This window comes from Rousettus aegyptiacus, unplaced genomic scaffold (assembly GCF_014176215.1).
Source record: "Rousettus aegyptiacus isolate mRouAeg1 unplaced genomic scaffold, mRouAeg1.p scaffold_m13_p_9, whole genome shotgun sequence".
Classification (NCBI taxonomy): Eukaryota; Metazoa; Chordata; class Mammalia; order Chiroptera; family Pteropodidae; genus Rousettus; species Rousettus aegyptiacus.
In genome coordinates, this window is record NW_023416312.1 from 67,302,076 (window position 1) to 67,324,749 (window position 22,674).

Sequence of the window (22,674 nt, forward strand, 5' to 3'; positions counted from 1 at the left end):
AATGTGGCAAAACAAAATTTTTATAGGAAAGGTGATGTAATAACCTACTTGATACAAGGTTAAACTGAATAATATTCACAAAGTCATGGAAATGTAACCACTGAATATTGATTTTTACCAAAATTTTTGAGAGGAGGGCAAGTGTGTGTTTATGGGTACATTAAAAGAGCCAAACTGCCGCTTTTCATAATAGAAAGTCGATAGATTTCTAAATAGCTGAAAAATAAAAAAAAAGCAACATAAGCACATTACATAGAAACACAGAGAACAGCTAAAATTGTTTGTAGTTATTTTGTTTCAGGAGCGAGAATGAAGAATAGAAAGAGATAGGCTAGGAGAGTCCTGTTTTTGCCGTGCTATTTTATTTTTTAAATCTATACACATGGTATTAATCTAATAAAATTAAAAGTTTAGTTTAAAAATGAGTTATTTCTATGAACAATAAATTTTTGTGCTCAGTTTAATTCTTCTGAGATGTGTTGTGTGCATGTTCTAGAAACCGCAATTTTTAAGACAGGTAAAAATCCTCCGATGTATGTTGGCACATTCACCACTTAATTCTTCAGGAATACAAATAAAAGTCCTTACCGTGATCTGTAGGCTTGTTGAACTCTCTAATCTCATTGCATGCCACCAATTTCTTTGCTTATTATGTTTCACATACTCTGTCCTTTTTCATTTCTATGTTCAAACAAGCAAAGCACCTGTCCTGATGACTTCCCCACAAATCCATTTGCTTTGCTTGGAAAACTATCTCCTCAGTCTTCTCCTGGTTGGCTTCTTATTTTTCAATTGTCACTTTTGCAAACAAGTTTTCTCTGACCATTGAATTTAAAGTAGGACTTGACATAACCCCACCTCTCCAGTTATTCTCTCTGCATTGCGGTGATGTTGTACTTTATCAGAATTCGTAAAAACATATTGGCATATGTGTTTGTGTGTTTCCTAAGCTATCAAGTGCACTTGTGTACAGCAGAGGGCCTTGCACACAGTAAGTACTCAAAAAATATTTTTGAATGATTTTTTTTTAGGAAGGTTAACTGACATCTCTTGCTTAGGCGAGGGTGGTTTAGGAGCTTTTGGTGGGGCGGGCCTGCTTCCTCTTCACCATCACTGGGCTTCTGGCTGTGCAGGATGGCGCTGGCTCTGCAGTTGGGGGCCATGTGTGGAGATCCAGGTGTTATTTGTTCTTGCGTATCATGAGCCCCATGCTGCTGAGGGTGGCCGGGGTGTTCTTGTTGCTGGTGTCTACACATAAGAGGTGGCCGGCTTTTGCCGGCTGGCTTTCCGCTTCACGACGAGCACCATGCCTTTGCCGTCGGCTCGGCTCCACACCCACCATCTTGCGGTGAATCAGCCCAGTGTAGCGGAAGGAGTTGCAAGCCGTCAGGTTATTGGGTTCGGTGCTATGCGTCTGCTTGTTCCTCTTGATCTGGAAGCTGGAGCAGTTCCGTCCAATCATAGCAGATGTGCGGACATCGCAACAGCTCCTTTTGGTGTGGCAGCGGGGGATGGGAACAGGCTGAATGAATTGTTTTTAAGCGATTAGCCATGTCTCTGACATTTATAACCAGTGACACGTTAAAGTCTACAGCTTTTGCTATATGTTAGCAAAAATTAGATAAGAAGATTAAATAAAAACAAAGTAATACAATTTAGACCTTTTCCAAAACTTGAGTTCTTGAAAAACATCCAAGTTTTAATACCTTTTATCTCATCTATGCACTAGCCCTCTATTAAAAAATGGATTCTAAGCAATATTTTACTCAGTATAGTCTCTTCTTCCCAAAATATTTGGTAATGAGATGTATAACTTAGTCATATAGTCACTAATAATAGAATTAAATGCTTCATTTAGGTGACTTGTTCGATATGCAATTAGATTTTACTTAAAGCATTTCATGGTTTTTGATCTTTGTCTTTGTGATCTAGGAAGGAATGTGAAACAAAAATCACGAAGGTTCATTTTAATTATTTCAGTAATACTACAGCTTTAATATGATTTGTAGTTAAGTATTTATAAGCAATTTCATGTACAGGTAGGATTTGTAAAAATCTTACAAGTTAAGCCTGATGAAAAAAGGTCAAACATGTAATTTGTCTACCATGGTACTTGACACATGAGGAGTGTTTTTTCCCCTGTCTGTGATAACTCAGGAAGTAGTACTGCCAACTCTCATTCATTGCAGTCCATTAAAACCCCAATTTTATACTTGTACAGTTTTTAAACTAAGCCTACAACTTTGATCTGATTTATTTGAACTCATTGTTTCTGCTTCTTCATCTTTTCTTTCATATCCTTTTTCCTTATCTTTTTGAATGGCGATTATATCGCTTCTCTTGCACATTGTGCGGGAGGATCAAATTTTCCTCTACCCTCAAGATGTAGCAAGATAAAATGACTAAATTTAATATGTATGTATAGGAACCCCACATACATGAGAGACTCAGACCCCACATGTATGGGAGGTTCAGAGATAGAAAGGAAACATTAGTATGTATATAAGACCTCCTGAGCTAGGGATGAGGTAAGGTGCCTTGGGGAATTAAAGGGTCATTGCAGGATAAAAGCAGATCTTCAGTAAATAGAAGTTTGCCCTGACTTATAGATAAGGTCAAGAGAAATCATCTCTGATAAACTCATATAGGCAAAGCCTCTAAATCAAATTCTTCTAGGTAGTCAAAGGGGGAGGGGCAGAAGTTTCTCTTGAGCCTGCAGTTAAAGTTGCCTTTAGCTTAAAACAAACTGCAAACCCCAGAGGTACATCTTGATATGACTTGTTCTGGACCCCCACAACACTCTCAGGTAAACAAAGTCCTTCATTTTACTCACTAAGGATTTTGGAGAAACTAAGCAGTATAGTCTGATTTTTTTTAAACACCTTGGAAATAAAAACATCAATTAATAAACTGTAGAAGAGGAAAAAATATTTTTGTCCCTCTACCATTCTAGGTTATCCAGCTAGGGCCTTCTAAATTAAGCTGACAAAAGCCAGATTAACAAGAGAAAAACAAAACAGAAGTATATTGACATGAGCATCATGCACACACATGAGAGTACTTAATGATGAGTAACTGAAAGAGTGATTAGAACCTGAGTTTATATAGCATATTAACAAAAGAAAAATAAATTTTTAGAGAAGCGACAACTTGCTAGAAGGTAAATATATGAGAGAGCTAATGAACTGAAAGGACTAAGTAAAGTTTGCTATGTAGATTTCTCTGATGGGACTCCAGGCCAAAAAGGGTTTAGAGTTGTCTCTGGTGGTTAACTCAGTCCTTCCTGGTACAGAGGGAAGGGGTACACTTTTTAAAATACCTTTAGGCAAATAAGAGGGCAGAGAGTTTTTCTTTTTTCTGCTTTTTCTCAATTGTCTTCAGCTCAAAATAATCCTTATGCTCAAGTGCCATATGTTGAGATGGCATATTTCTTGCTACCCTTTAAAATTAAACCATTTCCTTTAGGGGTGTACAAAAATTGACTCTATTATAGTATAATTTTAATAACAAGATTTGACCAGCATAGCTAAAAAAGATATTAATTATTTTTGTGTCCCTAAAATACAATTACCATCAATAATATTTGGGAGAGGTAGGAGAAAAGGAGGAGTAAAGTTTTGGTAACTTTTCAAAAATACAATTGGTTCACAAAGCAGGGATTAAAAACAAATGTTTTATAATGATGCAATTTCTCAGCTTTGATAAAAGACACTTTTGATGAATAATGAAAAATTAAGGAAATAAATTTAAATACAATAATTAGGATAAAGGGTTCTGTAATGTGCTGTGTTTAAAAGATCAAGAAGAAACAATTCTGGCTTATCATCCTTTAATTATATTGCTGTTGTAGGGGTTCAGAACAATCCACCCCAAGATGTGCCTCAGTGATATGGCAGATTACTTCGAGTTAACTTCGGCCCCTCGCTCTACCTACCTATAGAGCAGAGCAAAGTTCTATTTACTAATTGCCTGTTCTTATCACCCTGCGATGACCCTTTGAAGTCCCCATGGTGCATTACCACATCCCTAGCTCAGGATGTCTAATATACCTCAATTCCCTTTTCTATCTCTGAACCTGTCCTGCCTGTGAGGTCTTTGACTCTCTCATGCATGCGGGGTTTCTGTACATATGTATTAAATTTGGTTATTTTCTCTTGCTAATCTATCTCATTTCTATTTGATTATTAGACCTGCCAGAAGAACCTTGAGGGTAGAGGAAAGCCTGTTCCTCCCTAACAGTCATTGCTTTATATCATAATGCAGATGTCACTACTATAGGCTCACCATTAAAAATAGGTCAGCACAGTATAGGAGAACACTTGACAGGCATCTGGAAGGTTGATCTCAATCCTTAGCTTTCCCTTTATTATTAGCTCTGCTATTATAATCTTGAGAAAAATCGCAGTCTATTCGAACCTCTGTTTCCTGTCCATAAAATAAAAAGAATGGGTTTCATGGTTTCTTAATTCTAAAAGTCCAGAAACCATTGATTAACCTATGAACAAAACAAATAATCTTTTTTGGGAAAAAAAAGGAATCATATTTTATTTATCTTTGTATCCCCCGCAAGGGCTTAGCATGATACTTTATTTTTAGTTCAATAAACATTTATTATTGTCTAGGTTCCAGGGATAGCTCTAAATGCTAGGAATTCATAGATCATTTAGACATGGTCTCTACCTTTTAGGATTTCACAGTCCAGAAGAAGAGGAAGTATATAGGTTAATTTAAACATCAAGAAGTATAACAAGGGTAGACAACTGGAGTAGTATTTGCACACAGTGGGCGCACCTTACGTGGGTCAGACAAAGACTTCCTGCAGGAAATTACACCTCCACTGAATCTTGAAAGATTAATTAGCCACATTGATGAGGCAAAGGAAATAACAAGACAAAAACAAACAAAACAAAATAAACACATAAAGAATATGAATAAATTAATATGCATACATTTATTACAATTTCTTTCTGAATTATTTAAAAATAAAATAGATCTTGTTATATAAAGTCAGTATGAAAACACCCTTATCTTAAGGATAACTAAATGGTACTTTATTTTCTGTATTTCCTTTAACTTCTCAGCAATGGCTCCATGTTTATTTTTCTGGGCAAGTATGTATAATATTTCTTTAAAAATGTGCATCAGTAAACCTAGGTCTCATATATCATAAAAAATTGTAAAGATATTGAAAGGAATATAAAGGAAGGACTACTGTGTATCTTATGGAAGGCTAGGCATTGTGTAGCACATCCTTCCTGGCTGTCTAATTCTATATTGTTCTGCAGGTTTCCTTGGATTAAAAGGAGCCTTGGAAATCTTGCCTCAGTCCAGTGGTACTGTCTGAAAGTTATCTAAGTAATATCAACTCAGATGCCTGAACCCCAAAATCTATTCTCTGAAGTGATAATCGTGTGAAGTACTTGGGACAGCCCTTTTCTATGAGGCTCTGAGACTGCTATTCTTTGTTGAAGATACAAACTCTGGTCCGTAATAGTAGAACCTTCAGGTAAGCTTTAGAGTAAAACCAAAACATTAAGACATTCAATGGCTGTAATCTTTTTGCTGGTAGAGTCTTAACTTCCATTTGTAAAAAAAAATGCAACACCTGTGAAGTGCAATAAAACGAGGTGTGCCTGTATAACTTCATAAGAGTTTTGATGAAGGTTACTCCTGAAGGTAAAACAGAATTATGAACAGGAAGGACATTGATAAATCACTAGGGACTTCTCACAAAGCAGCATACAATTTTTGAAATGTTTATATTAATAATATTTTACCAAAACAAACTTAATTTAGGGAAGGCTGAGTATCCCTACTGATTTGACAACTCTTTGCAATCAATTTTACAATAGTAACACATTAAACAAACCTAACTATATCCAATGTCTCTTTTTATAAAGTGACAGAGCAAATCTTTGTGATTCTAGAGGCCCTCTGAGCAATTGTAGTTTTATGTCTTAAAAGTTTTAGTTTTAGGTATAAAATACAATTTGAGAATTTTATTTGTCCTAAATTTAGGAACTGATTTTGGGAAGACATGAATAGTTATCAGAGGAGATCTATGCACTCAGATCCTGACTGACTGAGAAACAATACTTCCATACCTATTTAATCAAAGTACAAATAAAGCATTTGAAAAGACACACAGAAGGTAATACTACTGTACGTGAAGAGCCTATGTTCTATGAACTTTTTCCCTTTAAATAATCAAGGACATAATAAAGACATCTTAAATCATAGAAAATTATTCTTGTGTGGATGAAAAAGGGGGCACATATTAAAACTGACGAGTTCAGGGGAGGCCTGAATGGCGGGCCCTACAAACTCGGAGACTGAAATTAACTACATAGAACGGTCTGAACATAAAAATTCCTAACTGAAAGCAGGTCCTGGCAGAAAGTCACATCTTGAGCCTGTAGCTTTCTTGACAAAAGTCAATTTTTACTTATTGTCTTTTTGCATCTAAAATAACATACTCTTTGGAATGTCAGAGTAATCCTTTTTCCGGACCCTCAGGGCACAACCTATAGCACCAGAGCAGGAGAGCACAGAGCCCCTCACGGTTATCTTGTTCACCCGCATACCATCTCCCTGTGCTGTAAATGTTAATTATTAACTCTCTTGTACCCACCAATGTAAAAGAAGTATGTGTCCCTCAGATTTACTTTATCCAATCCCAGAGATTTCCTCTGCTTTGCTTTCTCCCATCCCTTTCATATACCACTAATGGATTTCATGTAACTATCCTTACACTTACTTCTTTGATTTTAATGTATTAAATAAGCTGCGAGACTGCCATTCTCTGGATCATTTTCTTAATCTGTTGAGATTTTGCTTCTCGGAAATTGTCAGTTTGGCTCAGATAAACTCCTTAAAATTCTCTACAGGTTTGGACAGTTCTTTGGTCGACATTTTTAAGACACAGAATCTCTGCTAACTAGGTATATTACACATACGGTAAAGAATAACCCTTCATTTTGTAGGTGGAAGCATTAATTAATAAAGGAAGAAAGACCATTTCAACTGGGGGAATACTGTAAATATTTTAATATACTTCATACCTTCTTTTCATTTTTGAAGTATAACTGTTTATTAATTGATAAGATGGGATTAGAAGGAGGGGGCGGTGCAGGGACACTGCTCTAAAAGGACTTTCTGTAATGATGGATGTGTTCTAAATCTATGCTAACGCAGTAGGTACCACTAGCTACATAGCTTCTTTTCAGACTCAGGTATTACAAATCAAAGCAAACAAAATTCATTTTTTTTTAATGCTCTCTCATATTCTTTTAGGTGATCTGTGAGGTCAAAACGATTTTCATAATACTATGATATTATGTCTTTTTGACTCATCCTCTTTTGAGTATACAGTGGAGTTTTCTAGAGGGTACTCAATATATGATAATGAAATGAATGAAATGCAGAAGCAGATATATGATAATGAAATGAATGAAATGCAGAAGCAGATAAAAGGATCCAGCTTTCTTCTGTTAGGCCACATAGTAAAAGAGATTTGAAAAAATGTGAAACTAATGTAGGGTGGAGGCAAGAGAACTAAAATGTTAAATCAATCTGCATTCAAAGACTGCAATGTGCTGATCAGCCCTGCAGCCAGACCAGGAGGAAATCTGCAGAACAAAGGAAGATTTCTGCTGGGATAGCTAACAACCCATTTCCCCACCCTGTGAAGGGAAAACAGGAAAACATAGTCTTTAAGTGGCCCCCTACACAAAATAAAATCATTCATTCCCTATGGCTAAAACCGTGGGGAACCTATGGATTAGAGGATAGGAATCACCAGCAGGCCCTTCATGCTACATATTCTTACCTTTCTTGCTGGTCTTATCCTTCCTCACTATATGCCCATATCATCAAAAGAAAATGGGTAAACCAAAGTCTTTAAACCGTAATTCACAGAAACTAAAGAATGATGTATAAACTGGATTCCTCCGAAGGCTTTTTCCCCCCATATATTATTGGCTTTTTGTCTGTGCTTTTTCCCTTCTGTAATAAACTTTCCTTTTGACTTTAACTTTGGCGTGTGCTTGAAACCTTTCTCATGCTCAGCAAAGAACCCTTTTCTCAGTGCAGGGCGAAAGCTCCCCCCACTTGGGGGAATTTGCCCTGTCCTGCATCAAAACAATGCTATTTTCATGAAAATTTTTTTTGAAAAATATAGTTTGGGGGGGGGTAAAAAATAGGTTATTTATTTTAACATGCAATGTGTTCATCATTGCTACTTTCCAATGAATCAAATATTTTTTAATTTTCTCATTTTTAATCTGATATGGTAAGTATCAATAGTTATAACTCACATTATCATCCACATAAACAGAGACTCTTTGATGTTCTCAATAATTTTTAAGAGTAAAAAGTTAGGGTCTGGAAACCAAAAAGCTGCTTTAGGAAAAAAACTATTCTTTTTCCTTGAGAAATAAAAGCACATATACTGTTATTCTCTGTCACTGTTATTCCTTGAAGAGCCTCAACCACCCATATTAATTATAACTTTTAACCAAAGTGGCTAACTTCTAATTTAAAGTGAAAGGTGCAAGGTGGATGATTGCGAACTGTCTGGCATATATAAGCATGTTAATTGACTAGCATAGCTTAAGAATACACATGACAAAACCTTTATATAGCCACACAAATCGTTTTTATAACCTTCAAAAGTGGCAAAAATGAATGCATTCACTACACATCTCCAAGATATAGCTTCTCTATAGAATTTGAAAATAAGCTTAAAGATCTTGGAAATTATCTTCAAGCTGGCACACTTCAAGCACAGTTACTGTTAAACTAGTTTGTCAGAATACTGGTTTAATGTTGTTGAAAACAAATGTACATTTTTCATAACCATAAACATTTTTGAAGTAATATTAACTTATTTGATCAGTAAGCCTGTATAATACACACTCAAGTAAATAAAATCCATGCTTGTATTATAGTTAACAGTGACAAAATGTAGAAAAGAATTGCCAAAATTTTACATTATGTAATTTTGATTTCTTAAAACATTTCTGGATCAGTTTCTGCAAGATGTTTTATTAAAGTCTACCACATTTAAAGTATTAAATTTAAATTTTCTTATTTTCTGGGAATTTAATAACTTTTAATCTATACACAGGCTTATTCTATGAGCTAATCAGTAACAGTGCTCCTTTATTATCTTCCAGACATAGAAGAAAATCTCAGACACAACAAAAGGCAAAGGTCTTTCTAAATTAAGTATTTTGGAATATTTTTGTCTTTATATTTCAATATAGTTTACTTCTTTTACTGGGCAGAAAATAAGACTACACTTATGTTTTATTATTTAACCATGATCTTTCAACATTTATTATGAAACTGTAGTTTCACTGTATCATTTGTGAAATTTGGTATCAAGAGAAGGAGATCAGTATATTATTACTCCTGAAAAAGACAGTTACTCAAGGTACAAGAGTTAAAGGAAGAAGAGGTTTTCTCAGCCTAAGATCTAGGCCTAATTCAACTCCAAATATTTTCTTCTTTAAAAGAATTTATTCTCACAGCTTCCCTTCTGTATATAACCAGACACAGCAAAGCATAAATATGAGCTAAAGTGAGATTTTTAAGTAGGAAACACAGAAAACTTTAGAGCCAGTTAGAGTGAGCAATGATCTTAATAGTGGTAGTAGAAAGAAGAGGATTCTTGAGAAATCACTTCTTACTTGACTGCCTAAGTGTAAGTAAGATATCTGTGGTATTTATTTATGCTGTTAATTTTACATTTCATTTTAACTTAAATTTATCATAATTTTCCATTTTAAATGGTTCAATGGATGGGTTCCATGCATTATAGACGTAGGCTTAAGACCTTAACACCCCTACTTTACAGTTTGCTACTGGAGATAACTGTCTCGCTGCAGCTTCTAGAGACCCCACAGAGCTCTGGCTTCTTGAGAACCACAGTTGGAAGAGCTCATGCTAATGACTGATTTTAAAAAGGTACTTTATTTCATAGGCCTTCAACGGACTCGAAATGAAACCGTGCTCATTTGTATATGCCTTGGCAAAACACAGCAGCGAATAAAGAATCCCTGTGTCATTAAGTAGATGTGTGGGACCCAAACAATGATCTAGACACAAAGCTAGGCTAGCGTGTGAGGTTTCATTATGTTTTTAACCGCTACTTTCAAAAAATATGTCTGTTGATTCCCCACCTCCTTAGTGTGAGGGTCCCGCGAACTCCTACACGTAAAGGGATTCCAACGGCGCCGGGTCGTTAGTAGTCCTTCGCCCCACCCGCTTCCGGCGACACAAATCCGAACCCCCCCCCCGCGCGTGCCGCCCCCGCCCTCCGGCGATCTCCGCCGACTTCCTCCTCCCCCGCCGAGCGCTGCGGCAGCCGCCTCCGTGGCCTTGGCTACGTCACATCCGGGCCCTATGATTCGGGATTTCAGAACCCGCGCGATGAAGTGCGTGTTTGTTACTGTGGGGACCACCAGCTTTGACGACCTCATCGCGTGTGTGTCGGCTCACGACAGTCTGCAAGTGAGTGGGGGAGGCGGGCAGGCGAAGCCAAGCTCACCGCGCTTAGCTCGCCGCTCGCCGCCGGCACCTTTACGTCCAACCTTGGTAACCTCGCCCCTCCCGCGCGGTCGGAAAGAACCGCCGCGGCCGGACTTCAGAGGCCACCGCCCCTCTGATGGCTCCTCCCCACGCCCGGCTAGGCCCCGCCTCCGGACCTCCCCCCAGCCCCGCGCCTCAGCTTTCCCCGCCGACTTCCTAGGCCGCTCCTTCCTGTACTTTCCCCGGCTTTCCCGCCCTCCCTCCCCCCATTCTCCGCCTTTGCCTCCTCGTTCTCAGGTTTCGCTCCTCCCAGTGTCTCCGCCTCTCTGGTGCGGGTCTGCCTCGCCGGCGCTCCTCATTTTCGCTGTGACCCGCGCGGTTGGCGCCAGTCCCCTAGGCGCACTCCTTCAGCCGCGGGCCGGGCTCGACCCGGCCAGGCCTGGCTGGTCCCGGTAGGCGCGCCGCCCTCGCCGTGCTCTGCCCGCTCTTCGTCCCGCTCTTCGTCTTCGCTTCAGGCGCCCTCCCGACGGTTGGTGGTTTCCACAGCCGGATCCGGGAGGCCGAACGAAGCTGTTAGTTGGTCTCCCCTGAGTTTTCGGCGCCTGTTTCAGGATCTTTGCCCAATCCCAGATTTCTTTCACAACTCGGTGAGCTGGGTCGCTCAGATCCATTTGGACTAGTGAGGTACCTTGTCGGGGCCCGGGACGTGGACGAGGGGGTCATTTTGGAAAACTACCTGAAGTCGGCTACATTTAAGCTGTTTGGCAGTCAGTGCTCAGATCTGAATACTGACTTTAGGATTTGTTTATTGCTGTTTTTACAGTAACCTATTTAAAAGGCCCGCTTTGTTTTTTTCCTCTTTCAGATCATCAAGTGCCTTGGTTACAACCGACTCATCCTACAAATAGGTAGAGGAAAGGTGGTACCTGAACCATTCAGTACTGAGTCATTTACTCTGGAAGTTTACAGGTACAAGGATTCATTGAAAGAAGACCTCGATAAAGCAGATCTTGTTATTAGTCACGCAGGTAAAGTGCCTTAGAATCTTAGGGTTTGGTTTTTGATAGACTATAAGTAAACAGAAACTCGAACCTATTTTTGAGGTAGAGTAAAATCACTAGAGTCATAGAGAAATTGGTTATGAAAGATGTTTTACATTTCTATTAACCGCGAAAGTGAAAGGAGTGCAGTCAAAAATATTCTAGAGCAAGCATATATTGTACATCATTGCCTGCTCTTCAAAGAACCGTCCTGATCTAGTTAAACTGCCAGTACCCAGAAGAACTGCTTTTGGGAAGCATTGCAAATTTGATTGTTGAATAAGTGAGGAGGTAAGTTTTCTGGTTCTTACAAAGCCCAGTTTGGAGAGAGAAGTCATTAGAGATAGACATTAACATTGGTGATTAGGAATGTATAGCATAATAGCTAACAGCTTTCGGTGCTGTAAATGTGCTTTGAGTCTATAACTGCTTGAATCCTAAACAATCCTAAGAACTAAAGTACTATTAGAATCTCCATTTTACAGCTGAAGAAACTGAGGTTAAGTAATTTGTCCAGTCAGTAAGTGATAGATAAGTCTGGTGTTCCCGTTTTTTGTTTGTATTTTTTTCACTACTCTATCATTAGACAAAAAGGATTTGTCTACTCACTTATTAATCTCTTCACTCCCATATAAAGTTATCAGATGATTTCAGATTGCAAAGTTGAATTAATCCAAATATTGTATACATGCACATTTGTGGAGATTTACCTCTGAATATTTTAGAGATGGTACCTCACAGGCAGATTCATAAGGAGTGGTCAAAGTTTTTTTTATTTGTGCCTGTCACTATTAAAGACTTGCTTTTTCTACTGTGTTTGAAAAGATGTGTACAGTACGTTATATTCGAGACCCATGCCTAGGGCATACTACTGTAGGACAAATGGCAAAGCACTGAATTATAGGCCGTAGTATTGTTGGCAGTACTACAAAATTATTTTTCAAGTTAGGTTTACAACATTACAGAGCAACTGATAACTATACTTTTGGTTGAATGTAGAATTAAAAGTCCTGGTTTGTAGTTACGCTAACTATGACGTTCATCTTTAGAGTTCTAGCGCAAAGCTTGGAGCACCATAACTTTAAAAAACTGTATTAACAAATTTGATTTATTTCTGTAGGTGCAGGAAGCTGTTTGGAGACTCTGGAAAAAAGAAAACCACTTGTAGTGGTTGTAAACGAAAAGTTGATGAACAATCATCAGCTGGAATTGGCAAAGCAGCTACACAAAGACGGGCATCTCTTCTACTGTACCTGCAGGTATACTAGAGACTGATTATTTGACCTCTTAATTCTCCGCATCTAATCTTACTCACCTATCTAACCTGTCTTGTCTCTTCGACCTCTTACCTTCTCCCACTTACAAATATACTTTGATTTTCTCGCTTGTAAAACCCTCTCATTTGTGTTCCACTTTGTGAGCTCTATGTTGTATTTCTTTTGTATCTATGCCTGTATCATTGCATGTGAATATTGGAGTGTGCGTGTATGTGTACGTTCATCTGGGTGTTTCCAGTCTCCAAGAATATAATTTTTGAGTTCATTATTTAGATTTTCATTATTCAGGGAATGCATTTGCTTATTTGTAATTCAGGTTTTGCCTTTGGTAAATCCACTGGAATCTCTAAATTAAATTTACTCATTCATTTTAAGGCAACTGTACCTAATACGTAGCAGACATTGTTCTAGGTGCTGTGAATACAATGGTAAACATGAAATAAAATCCCATCGTGCTAATATTCTGGTGGTGATCAAGATAATTTCATATGGCGAAATGTGTTATGAGAAAAATAACCATAGGATGATGTGATAGCTTGGGTGAAGACTTAATTAGATAGAACTGTCAGGGAAGGCATGACTAGGTATATGACATTTGAGCTGAGACCTGATTGACAAGGAAGAGTGGGCGTGTGATGCTCTAGAGGCAGAAGGAACAGCAATTGAAAAGGTTCGAAGTTAGAAATGAGCTTTGAGTTTGAGCTTTGAGTTTGGTGTGTTTGAGGAACAGAAAGGTTAGTATGACAGGAGTATAGTGTGAGATAGGAAGAATATAGTATGAGCTGAGGCTGGGTTGGGATAGCCCATATAAAAGTTCTGGTTTTATTCAATATTTAGTGAGAAGTCATTGGGGTATTTTAAGCAGAGAAATTATTTTATGGTAAGGAGTATTATTTTCTGTAAGCACGTTAGAATTCAACAGGAACTGATCGACATCACAATAGAAGGATGAAGAAAATTGCTGGTTTGTTTTCTGTTAATTCTTCAGACACTAGAAGCTTGCCAAAGGGTCAGGTCAGTAATTCCCAATTGTTTGACTTAAAAAGCTATCTTGATTTGATGTTTTAGAAGTTAAAGACCCCATAGAAGTATTGCAAAATACATATTTTTATGTTATAATAAATTGAAATTAACTTGAAAATAAAGCTTCAAAGAAACGGGCTAGAACATAGTAAACTTTTTATTGCATTTCTCTTAGGCATGAGTAAATACTTGTTCCTTCATTAAATATTTATTGAGCACCTACTGTGTGTCAGGTATTATTCCAGGCACTTAGCATACATCAGTGAACAAAACAAAGATTCCTGTTCTCATTTAGAGGATACAGATCATTGTTTCAGGAGAAATTATTGATGCCTTAATCCCTATAATGATGGAGGAGAGGGAATGTCAGGGTGGCATTGTAATATGGGGTTGAGAAGAATCTAGATAGTCAAAATTATGTGGGCTTCAGATAATGGACACATCTGTCGTTGGGTAGTTGAGATTGTTAGGGGTTAACATTTTTTAAAGAGGAATAAACTAATCTTGTATGTAACTCAATTTTTCCAGACACTTTTTTGTTGGGTATTTTCATTTTAAATGTTAAATCAGCTTTGATTTTATGTCAGTACATTCAAGAATGGAAAACATTGATTTCTTTAGCACATCCTGACTATTCAGGCCGAAAAGGGAGCTGTACAAATCTCTAACTTATAACAGTTTTAGAAGTTTTTGTTTTCTTATATTAATTTTAAGAAAATCACACACATGAATGCCATAAGAATCAATAATTGATTGCATTTTTATCTTAGATATGTCATTTATTTGCCCTAATTCTAGGCTGGGTGGTTGTATGTCTGTTCTAATTTAAGTGGCTGGCTTAATTAAATTCCTGACGCAATAGTTCTATGTTGTGGTTTGGAACCTTATTTCCAACATGCATGGCGATTGTACATTGCTTAATTTACCTTGGATTTATGATAGTAAATTACTGGCAAAGTTACTTTACAATCTTCATGCATGGTCTGGTAGTCTCCCCAGCTTATTGTTCATGTCTGGCAGCTGTTAACTTTTGGTTTTGTTTATTCTGTTTTCATAAATTAATTTTGCTTTCATTTATATCTGCCCAGTCCTGAGAAGTGTTCTAAAGTCATGTGACCACATCTTTCATGAAATAATATTTCTGAAATATTTCAGTCGACATAAGAGTTAAAGTATTTGTTGAATTGATATTTACATGTAATGCTCTTTGTATTGCTTTAATATTAGTATGTATACCTATAATAAAATAAATTAAATTCTTACGTACAGTTTGAGAAGCATCACAGTATTCTTGGAAGTTAGGATCAGTCATCAAGTGGGCAGCAGATGAATTATGGAATTTTCTTCCATGTTACCTAATATTTTTCTTCTTTTGTTTTAGCACGCTTCCTGGGCTGTTACAGTCAATGGACTTATCAACACTGAAATGTTTTCCTCCTGGCCAGCCAGAAAAATTTTCTGCATTTTTGGATAAAGTTGTTGGATTACAAAAATAACACTAAACTCTCAACACTTAAAAATACCCCCCAAATCCAACCTATGGAATGTGGTTAAATCAAATTAAAAATATAAAATATATTTGTAGAATAATATAAATTAATAAACTTCCTACAGCTGTAGAATGTTAGAAATTTTATGGTGTGAATAGTAGCATTTGGGTCCAAATGTTAATTCCAATTTAGTAAATTTTTTAGATTTCCCCTAATCTTTATATTATAGATGTAGTGAGCATTCACAGGTTGTGTCCTAGAATCTCAAATGGAATTGGATTCATGAAAAAAAATTAAGTTTGAAAACTTTGACAAGAATTTCAAACGTAGTTAGTTTGATGTTTCTTAGAATAAAAAAATGAAATAGTAACAAACTTGTAAAAATTTTTTGAGTCAGCATCTTTAGCTTCATAATCCAAGGAATCAGTTTTTTTAAAAAAGTAAAAATGATGGATTATGTTCTGTGAAATAAAAAAAACTCAATAATTACCTTAAAAAGATTAACCGTCAAGTCAGTTGAGCTGTTGTACTTGGAGAAACTACTTTTATCCTGAAGAAAGGAGTGGGTGTGTTTGCTTTTTTTCCTCTAAAATATAGACAGTGATAAAATAATCTTGCCTAATGTCAAAGCTTTACTGATTTGAGAAGAGTAAACCAAAAGGACTTAAGCCAATAGGACTTACTGTTATTTTCTAATAATCCTCTCACAGTGGTATTGAAACATTTACTGTAACATGGAGGACTTTATAATATATGTACTTATAAAATTAGTTCTACAAATGAATAAGTGATCCAATGTGTATAATTGGCTAATATGTGGTTTTAAACTTCGCATAATTCAAGATATGTTTTGAAATTATGAGTAGTATCAAGACCTATAAAATAGATTATCTGTAAGTAGTCATAGTTTTCTGGTATAAAGTTCAGTAGTTCATCTATAAAAATAGACCATTCACTATAAGGACCTATTCATTATACTATTGTAAAATGTTGAATATTCTAGACATTTTACTTGGGATACATTATATAATGTTTCTGTAGATTTATTTTCCCGATTGTGTTTTAGGTTAATATTAAAGTAAATTCACACTAATGGTAGGAGGTGGTGGCTGAGAAGTACTCTGGGTAGCAGGAGGAAGCCAACTTGGATTAAAATTTTGCTGAGAATAATCTAAAAAGTGAGTAATCTACATCTACACAGTTGAAAATTCAGAGCACCATAATCATAATTGTATGTTAATGTTATGCTAATGTAGGAAAGATCCTGTGAAAATCCATGAAGAGAATTTGACTTTTTTGTGCTCTTATAAATGGTGTTTCTCTAAGTTGAGAAAAACTTGCTCAGAATTTATATTGATCACTCAGTCTTCAGTTATTTTATATTATGAAGGACTAAGCATAGAGAATCAGAAAAAAATGAAAGGATCTACTCAAACTTCAGACAACTGAAATGCAGTATGGAACTGCAGATCGTGTACTTCTTTCCCACAAAACATAAAACCCAGATTCCAATATTTCATTTAGCAGGGCTTAAGCCAGTGGTGTCAGTTGTGTGTAGTGACATCTCTTGACTACACTTTTGTGAAATGTGGGGTTTAAAAATCAAAAGATATCTTAGAATCATTTTGATTTGACAAGAATCCCTAAGATCATCTGGTCTAATCCCATTATTTCCCTGATGAGGAAAGGAAGAAGGCCTGGAGGTTAGGACTTGTCTGAAGTAACAGCCTTTGGCAGAGCTGCTGCTAGAAGCAGCTTCTTGACTCCCAGTCCTGTGCTCTTTTCTACCATGCTATAATATATGTTGTAAGCTTTTTGTTTATACTTGTTTGCCTAGTATTTAGTTTAATCCCTTTGAAGGAAAGTTCATTTCCAGTTTATTTTAGTAGAAATTTCACATTTGGTTTTTGTTTTGCTGTTATGACTTAGAAATCTGTGGTTCTTGAGTTTTGGGAATCTAGCAAAATGCCATGGGTAGAATTGATACTAGATTGAATGAAGACTTTTATACAAAGCATTGTAGAGTTTGGGAGTTGGGAGAGAATTTTTAAAATACTTGGCGAAACTACCATTTTATAGATGAGGAAAGAGGCTAAGATAAATTAATTGCCAAGTTTACATCTTACTGGTTTTTATGAAAAAAATAATCAGAATTCTGTTAGAAATACATGCTCAATAAAGTAAAATTGGTTTCATGACAGGGCTTCAGGTTCTTGAAATCAGTGTGTAAGTGGAATGCAGTTAATATAGCATTTTTCTGTTAGAGGTATTTAGATTTCCAGGGATAAAGAAGCAAAAAAAGTTTTTAGTATTTTGAGAAATTCACATGGTGGATAGGACAAGTAATAGAAAGTTGAAGCTGTAGTAGATGAAAAAATGATGTGAGATTATAGGATGACCTTGGGAAGTACGGTTTTCAGATTATTGTGTGCTTAAAATTTGGGAGAAAAGAGCTGGAAGGATTTGGTGCAAGGTAAGAGTACAACTGATGAACTTGATGGGTTCTGGAACATTTAAAAGTCATTGAAAGTACTGTGAAGTGTCTGATTTTAGATAACTTTTAGAGCACTACTTTGTAAGCTTTTAAAGGCAAATCATGTAGATACAGGGCAATATAAAAACGTGTACCGCATGATAGTTTGAGGAAACAGTTTTTCAAGACTGAAAATTAGGAATGACTTTCAGTGATAGATATTTTTCTTGGCCCTTTAGTATGGTATAAGTACTTCATTCCTCTGATTTGTAAACATTTTCAGAGATGACCAAAAATCTGCATACAGTCTGAGAAATGCAATGTATGGGAAGATTATTTGAAATTGACTTTTGGGAAAGATTTGGAATGGGTGATCCTGATAATTTAATGTTTTTATGGTAGAATGAGGAACAATAAATAATAACAGTTAATGCCTGTTGCATGCTTAGTATATATCAGGTACTATTCAAAACATTTTACAAGTGCAAACTTCATTTCTTCCTTACAGTCACCCTATAAAATATGTTACTGTCCCATTTTGCAAATGAAACTGAGCTCAGAGCATCCAAAAGGTGTTCAGGGAGTTGTAATTGGAACACAGAATTCCAGTATATTTCCATAATTTGTGGGGACAGGAGGACAGAATATTTGAAACCGGGACTATTCTAAGAAATTTAGATTGTATGATAGCCATAGGTATATAATGTATTTTATAAAACTATTTAAAAGCATATGGATTTCTACTCATAAAATTCATGTGGAGAAACCCCCAGTTGGTTTACCTGATTGGGAGTTATTTACTAGTCCTTTTGTTTTCTCTTTAAATAATTGTTTTAGGGTCCATTTTTGGTCCTCTTGTTTTCTCTTTATTATTTCTTCGTATTTTTCATCACTCCCTGAGCTTCTACTATTGACTTTTCCTCTATTTATGACTCCCAACTCTGATTTGAGCTCTCAAATGGTATTTACAGTTGCTTACTGGTCATGTTTGTCTGTCTGTTCTCTATGTACCTTAAACTCAGTGTGCCCCAAACTAAAATCATATTTCTCCTTTTTAGAAACTTAATCTCTAGTAACGGTGTCACCATTTAGTCCTCCAGGCTTTAATATATCTCCAATCTTTTACATGCGATTGGTCATTAGGTACTCTCAGTTTTACTTCCTGACTATGTTAGGCCCATTTATTTGTTCATTTAGTCTTTTAACATAAATGCATAATAATAAAAGTCTACTTTTGGTATCAGAGGACTCGACATGATTCCTGCTCTAGAGCAACTCTTACAGTTCAGTTTGAAAAGAAACTTTCTTAATCATTCTGATTTCTCTGCCTGATACACAGTAGGCTTTTCATAAATGATAAATGTACTTCTGTAACTTAGTACTCTTCTCATTATCTTGATTAGGATTAGCTATTGATTCTCAAACACTCATCTGCATACATTCTTTGACTTCAGAGTATCTCGTATGTGTCTTGTTGGGTAGAAAGATGTAATCCTCATGTCATATAGCTTTGACAGAAATGTGTTTTCTAGTAAAATATTACATGGAGAAAGGTTTAGGATGACCAAATGACATAATTTAATTCCTTTTTTTAAATGGTTAATTCCTTACATGAATATTCTAGCACAATCTTTATATTGTATAGTTCTTCATAGTTTTTGTAGGTGGCCACATAAAAGGTCGGCAAATCATTCTAGCTTCTGCAAACAGGAATGTAGCACACATGCTTCTTGACTTTGATATTCTTGAAAAAAATATTTTTAAAGTGCTTTTATACCATGGTATATCATCTATTTTGGCATTACACTTCTATATCTTTATTGTCTTTATGAATGTTTACTACATCCTTTGTACAATTTATATTGATTGATACTCTATCATGATTTTATTTTGATGGCTACAGCCCTGCTTTCTAAGGTTCTTTGAGCCCTTCAAAATTTTTATATCTTGCTTCTTTACCTACTCACACATAAATACATTTTGCAGTGAATTTCAGGGAGTTTACAAGGTGTATACCTTGAGGCCCCTAGGTTAATCCTTAGGCTGAGGCCAACTCCAGTAACTTCATTCCTATGTCATTGTTCATTAATATTCTGATAACTTCTAGACTCCTTATTATGATTAAACCCTCTGATTAAAGTTTAGTAATTCTCAGTTTTTATCATATAACAAATGATAAACTTGACTCGTTTAAAACATAACAACACATTTGAAACTAACTTTAATATTGTTATACTATTAACTCAGTATAACCCATGTCTTGTGTAGCACTGTTTCTAGTTGATAAAAGGGACTAAAATGGAATTTCTTTCATTAGTAGTGATTACTTTATGGTATACTATACTAGGCTCTTTGGTGTAGAGCAATATATATTGTAATTTGCTTATTTACTGTCAGGTGTGCTTCTAAAGTATTCTTTTGCTGAATTGATAGTTACTGTTGGGATGATGTCTGTGAGGGGCCATATATTACATCTGTTTTACTGGTCATTTCCCCTTTCGTACAGAATATATTGGTTGTTTCTCGACTACCAATATAAAGTGAGTGGTTAATACATTCCTCGAATTTAGGAGTGAAAAACATTCCTAAATCCTCAACCTGCGTATTCTGGTTCTATTTTCCTGTTTGTGAATTAGTAAAATTAACTTTCCTTGTAGGTAATTTCTAAGACAAAATCAACTGTGTGGCATGTTTGAGAATAAAAAATTGTCATTGAAATAAATCGTCACTTGGTTAGGGTTTTTGTTTTAAGAATTAGGAATAGGCTTAGAGATGTTTCTCTAGAATTCAAAGTATAAAGACCTTAATGATACAGAAAGCAAACTCTTCATTGAATTTCATATTTAATTTCATATTCAGTCTCCAGTTGTGGTTATAGTTAGAGAATTAAAGTTTATTTAGAGGTTTGAGTGAACGGGTAGTATTTTTAGTGCATCAGAACAAAGAAAAGAATGTTCTGGTCTTCATTCTCCACTCAAGCTCCTGTCTGTAGACTGATTAGACATTGCAGGTATCCAAAAACAGCCCTCAGTATTTCTGTGCCAATATGATATATTTTAAAGTGAAATACTATTTTCCTTTTTTTCCCTAATGTATATTAGAATGTTTCAGGTGAAAGAAGGGAAAAGAAGGAAATGAAAGCTAGTGGCTCTTGGTAATGTTACTTAAGTTTTGCGTATTTGAACAAGGACCACTGCTCTGGGAAATTCTTTTTCTTTGTTTTCTCTTTCCTAAAACTTGAGGAGGAGGTTGAATAGAGCTGTGTGACCAAATTTTGTTTTAGAGCTGTTATGTTCCCTTTCTTCATGATTCTCGCTTTGCTAATTGTGTTTAAATGTCCGCTGTGAAAATAAGTGACAGGTAGTTCCTGGGTGCTGTTAAAATATCTTTTAAAGAGGGTTGCTCTATAGTGTAGTAGTTAGCTCGTCAGCTTTATAGGCAGAAGGGTGGAGCTACTGGCCCCAGGTGGAGCCGCGGGCGGGTACCCACCCCCCACTCCACATGCCTCCAGCATGTAGGAGGAGACGCCCTGCCCTCAGAGATCCATCTCTTAAGAGGAAAAGGCAACATCTATAGGTCAGGGTGGAAGTGGGGCCGGGAGTGGGGGGTGGGGGGTGGGGGGTGGGGAGAGAATTAAAGGGGAAAAATATCTTTTAAAAAGCTTATTTTTAAGTAATGAAGGACTTTAAAAGTGGGTCTATGGAGTTGAGCTATTTCCCCCAGTTGACCTCCAAAATAGCTCCTCAAGTCAGTTGGTACTAAAAATTAATTGAAATAAATTATTTGGTATTAAGTTTTCTTAATACTGTCTTAGCAGGTTCTTTTACAAAGTTGTTACATACACATAATTTTTTCCAGTTTTGTTAGGTATAGTTGACATATAACACGGTACAAGTTTAAGGTATACATCATAATGATTTGATGTATGTATATGTTGCAAAGTGATTACCACAATAAGTTAATATATATCACCACACATAGTTATAATACTTTGCATCTAAAAACCTAGGTCTATATATTTCCTTTGGAAAGGTAAGATTTATCATTCATTTTTGTGTGGGTTAGTCAACTCCACAATTTACAAGGATAATAGGTTTAATTCCCCTGAAAGTTATTTTCATGGTTAGTGTCGATCACAAATTTGACTAACCGAAGGGAGGGCAAATCTGTTACTGTCGAATCACAGTTCACTATACCTGAAAGAACTTAGAGGTTATGCAGCTCATTTCTTTCATTTTACAGATGAGGAAACTGACCTAGAAAAATGAAAGTGGCATAAACAAGTTCCTAATATTTTCATGGTACCATATTGCCTCTCAAACTCTAAAATAACTCAAAAGTATCATGTCAAAAATACATTTGCAACTATACTTTGTATATTGAAGATAATAGGTGCTTTAAAAAAATTCGGACATATACCTCATTTAATTGGTTGAAACGTGTAGTGTTATGTTAGAATTAAAATATTAGAATTATCTATACATATAATTCTAATGTAAGATACTAGAAATATCTTAGAATATAATTATCTTAAAATTATAATAACATTTGTACATTTTACTACAAGGAATTTCTCCATTTGATCAGTGAAAGAAGAAATAGACAATTCTAGCAATTAAAAAGACATCACAATTTCAAATTAAAGCATGCCAGTTTCATGACAATGTCAATAAGGTCATCATTTAAGTTATTTTTATTTTCTTTCATTTGTTTCATTCCAATCAGTCAGTACCCAGAGTACTGAATAGCACTTTTTAGTGCCTAAAAAGTCTTTAAGGAAATCATTTTTCTTACCATTATTTTTAGGTGTTGAAGGGAGGAGCTACATCAGGATTGGA

General features: G+C 36.0%; 1 protein-coding gene and 1 pseudogene across 1 annotated transcript in view; one reads left to right on the top strand and one right to left on the bottom strand.

Moving 5' to 3' along the window:
* Positions 1–486: 486 nt before the first annotated feature.
* LOC118607809 lies at positions 487–10,255 on the bottom strand (annotated as a pseudogene).
* Positions 10,256–10,848: 593 nt separating this feature from the next.
* The window catches only part of ALG13 (ALG13 UDP-N-acetylglucosaminyltransferase subunit), a 63,360-nt gene continuing 51,534 nt past the window's right edge, over positions 10,849–22,674 (top strand). The window contains 3 exon segments of the mRNA XM_036226475.1: positions 10,849–10,985; positions 11,399–11,561; positions 12,694–12,832. Coding sequence (XP_036082368.1) covers positions 12,762–12,832 — 71 coding nt within the window. The 5' untranslated portion in view covers positions 10,849–10,985; positions 11,399–11,561; positions 12,694–12,761.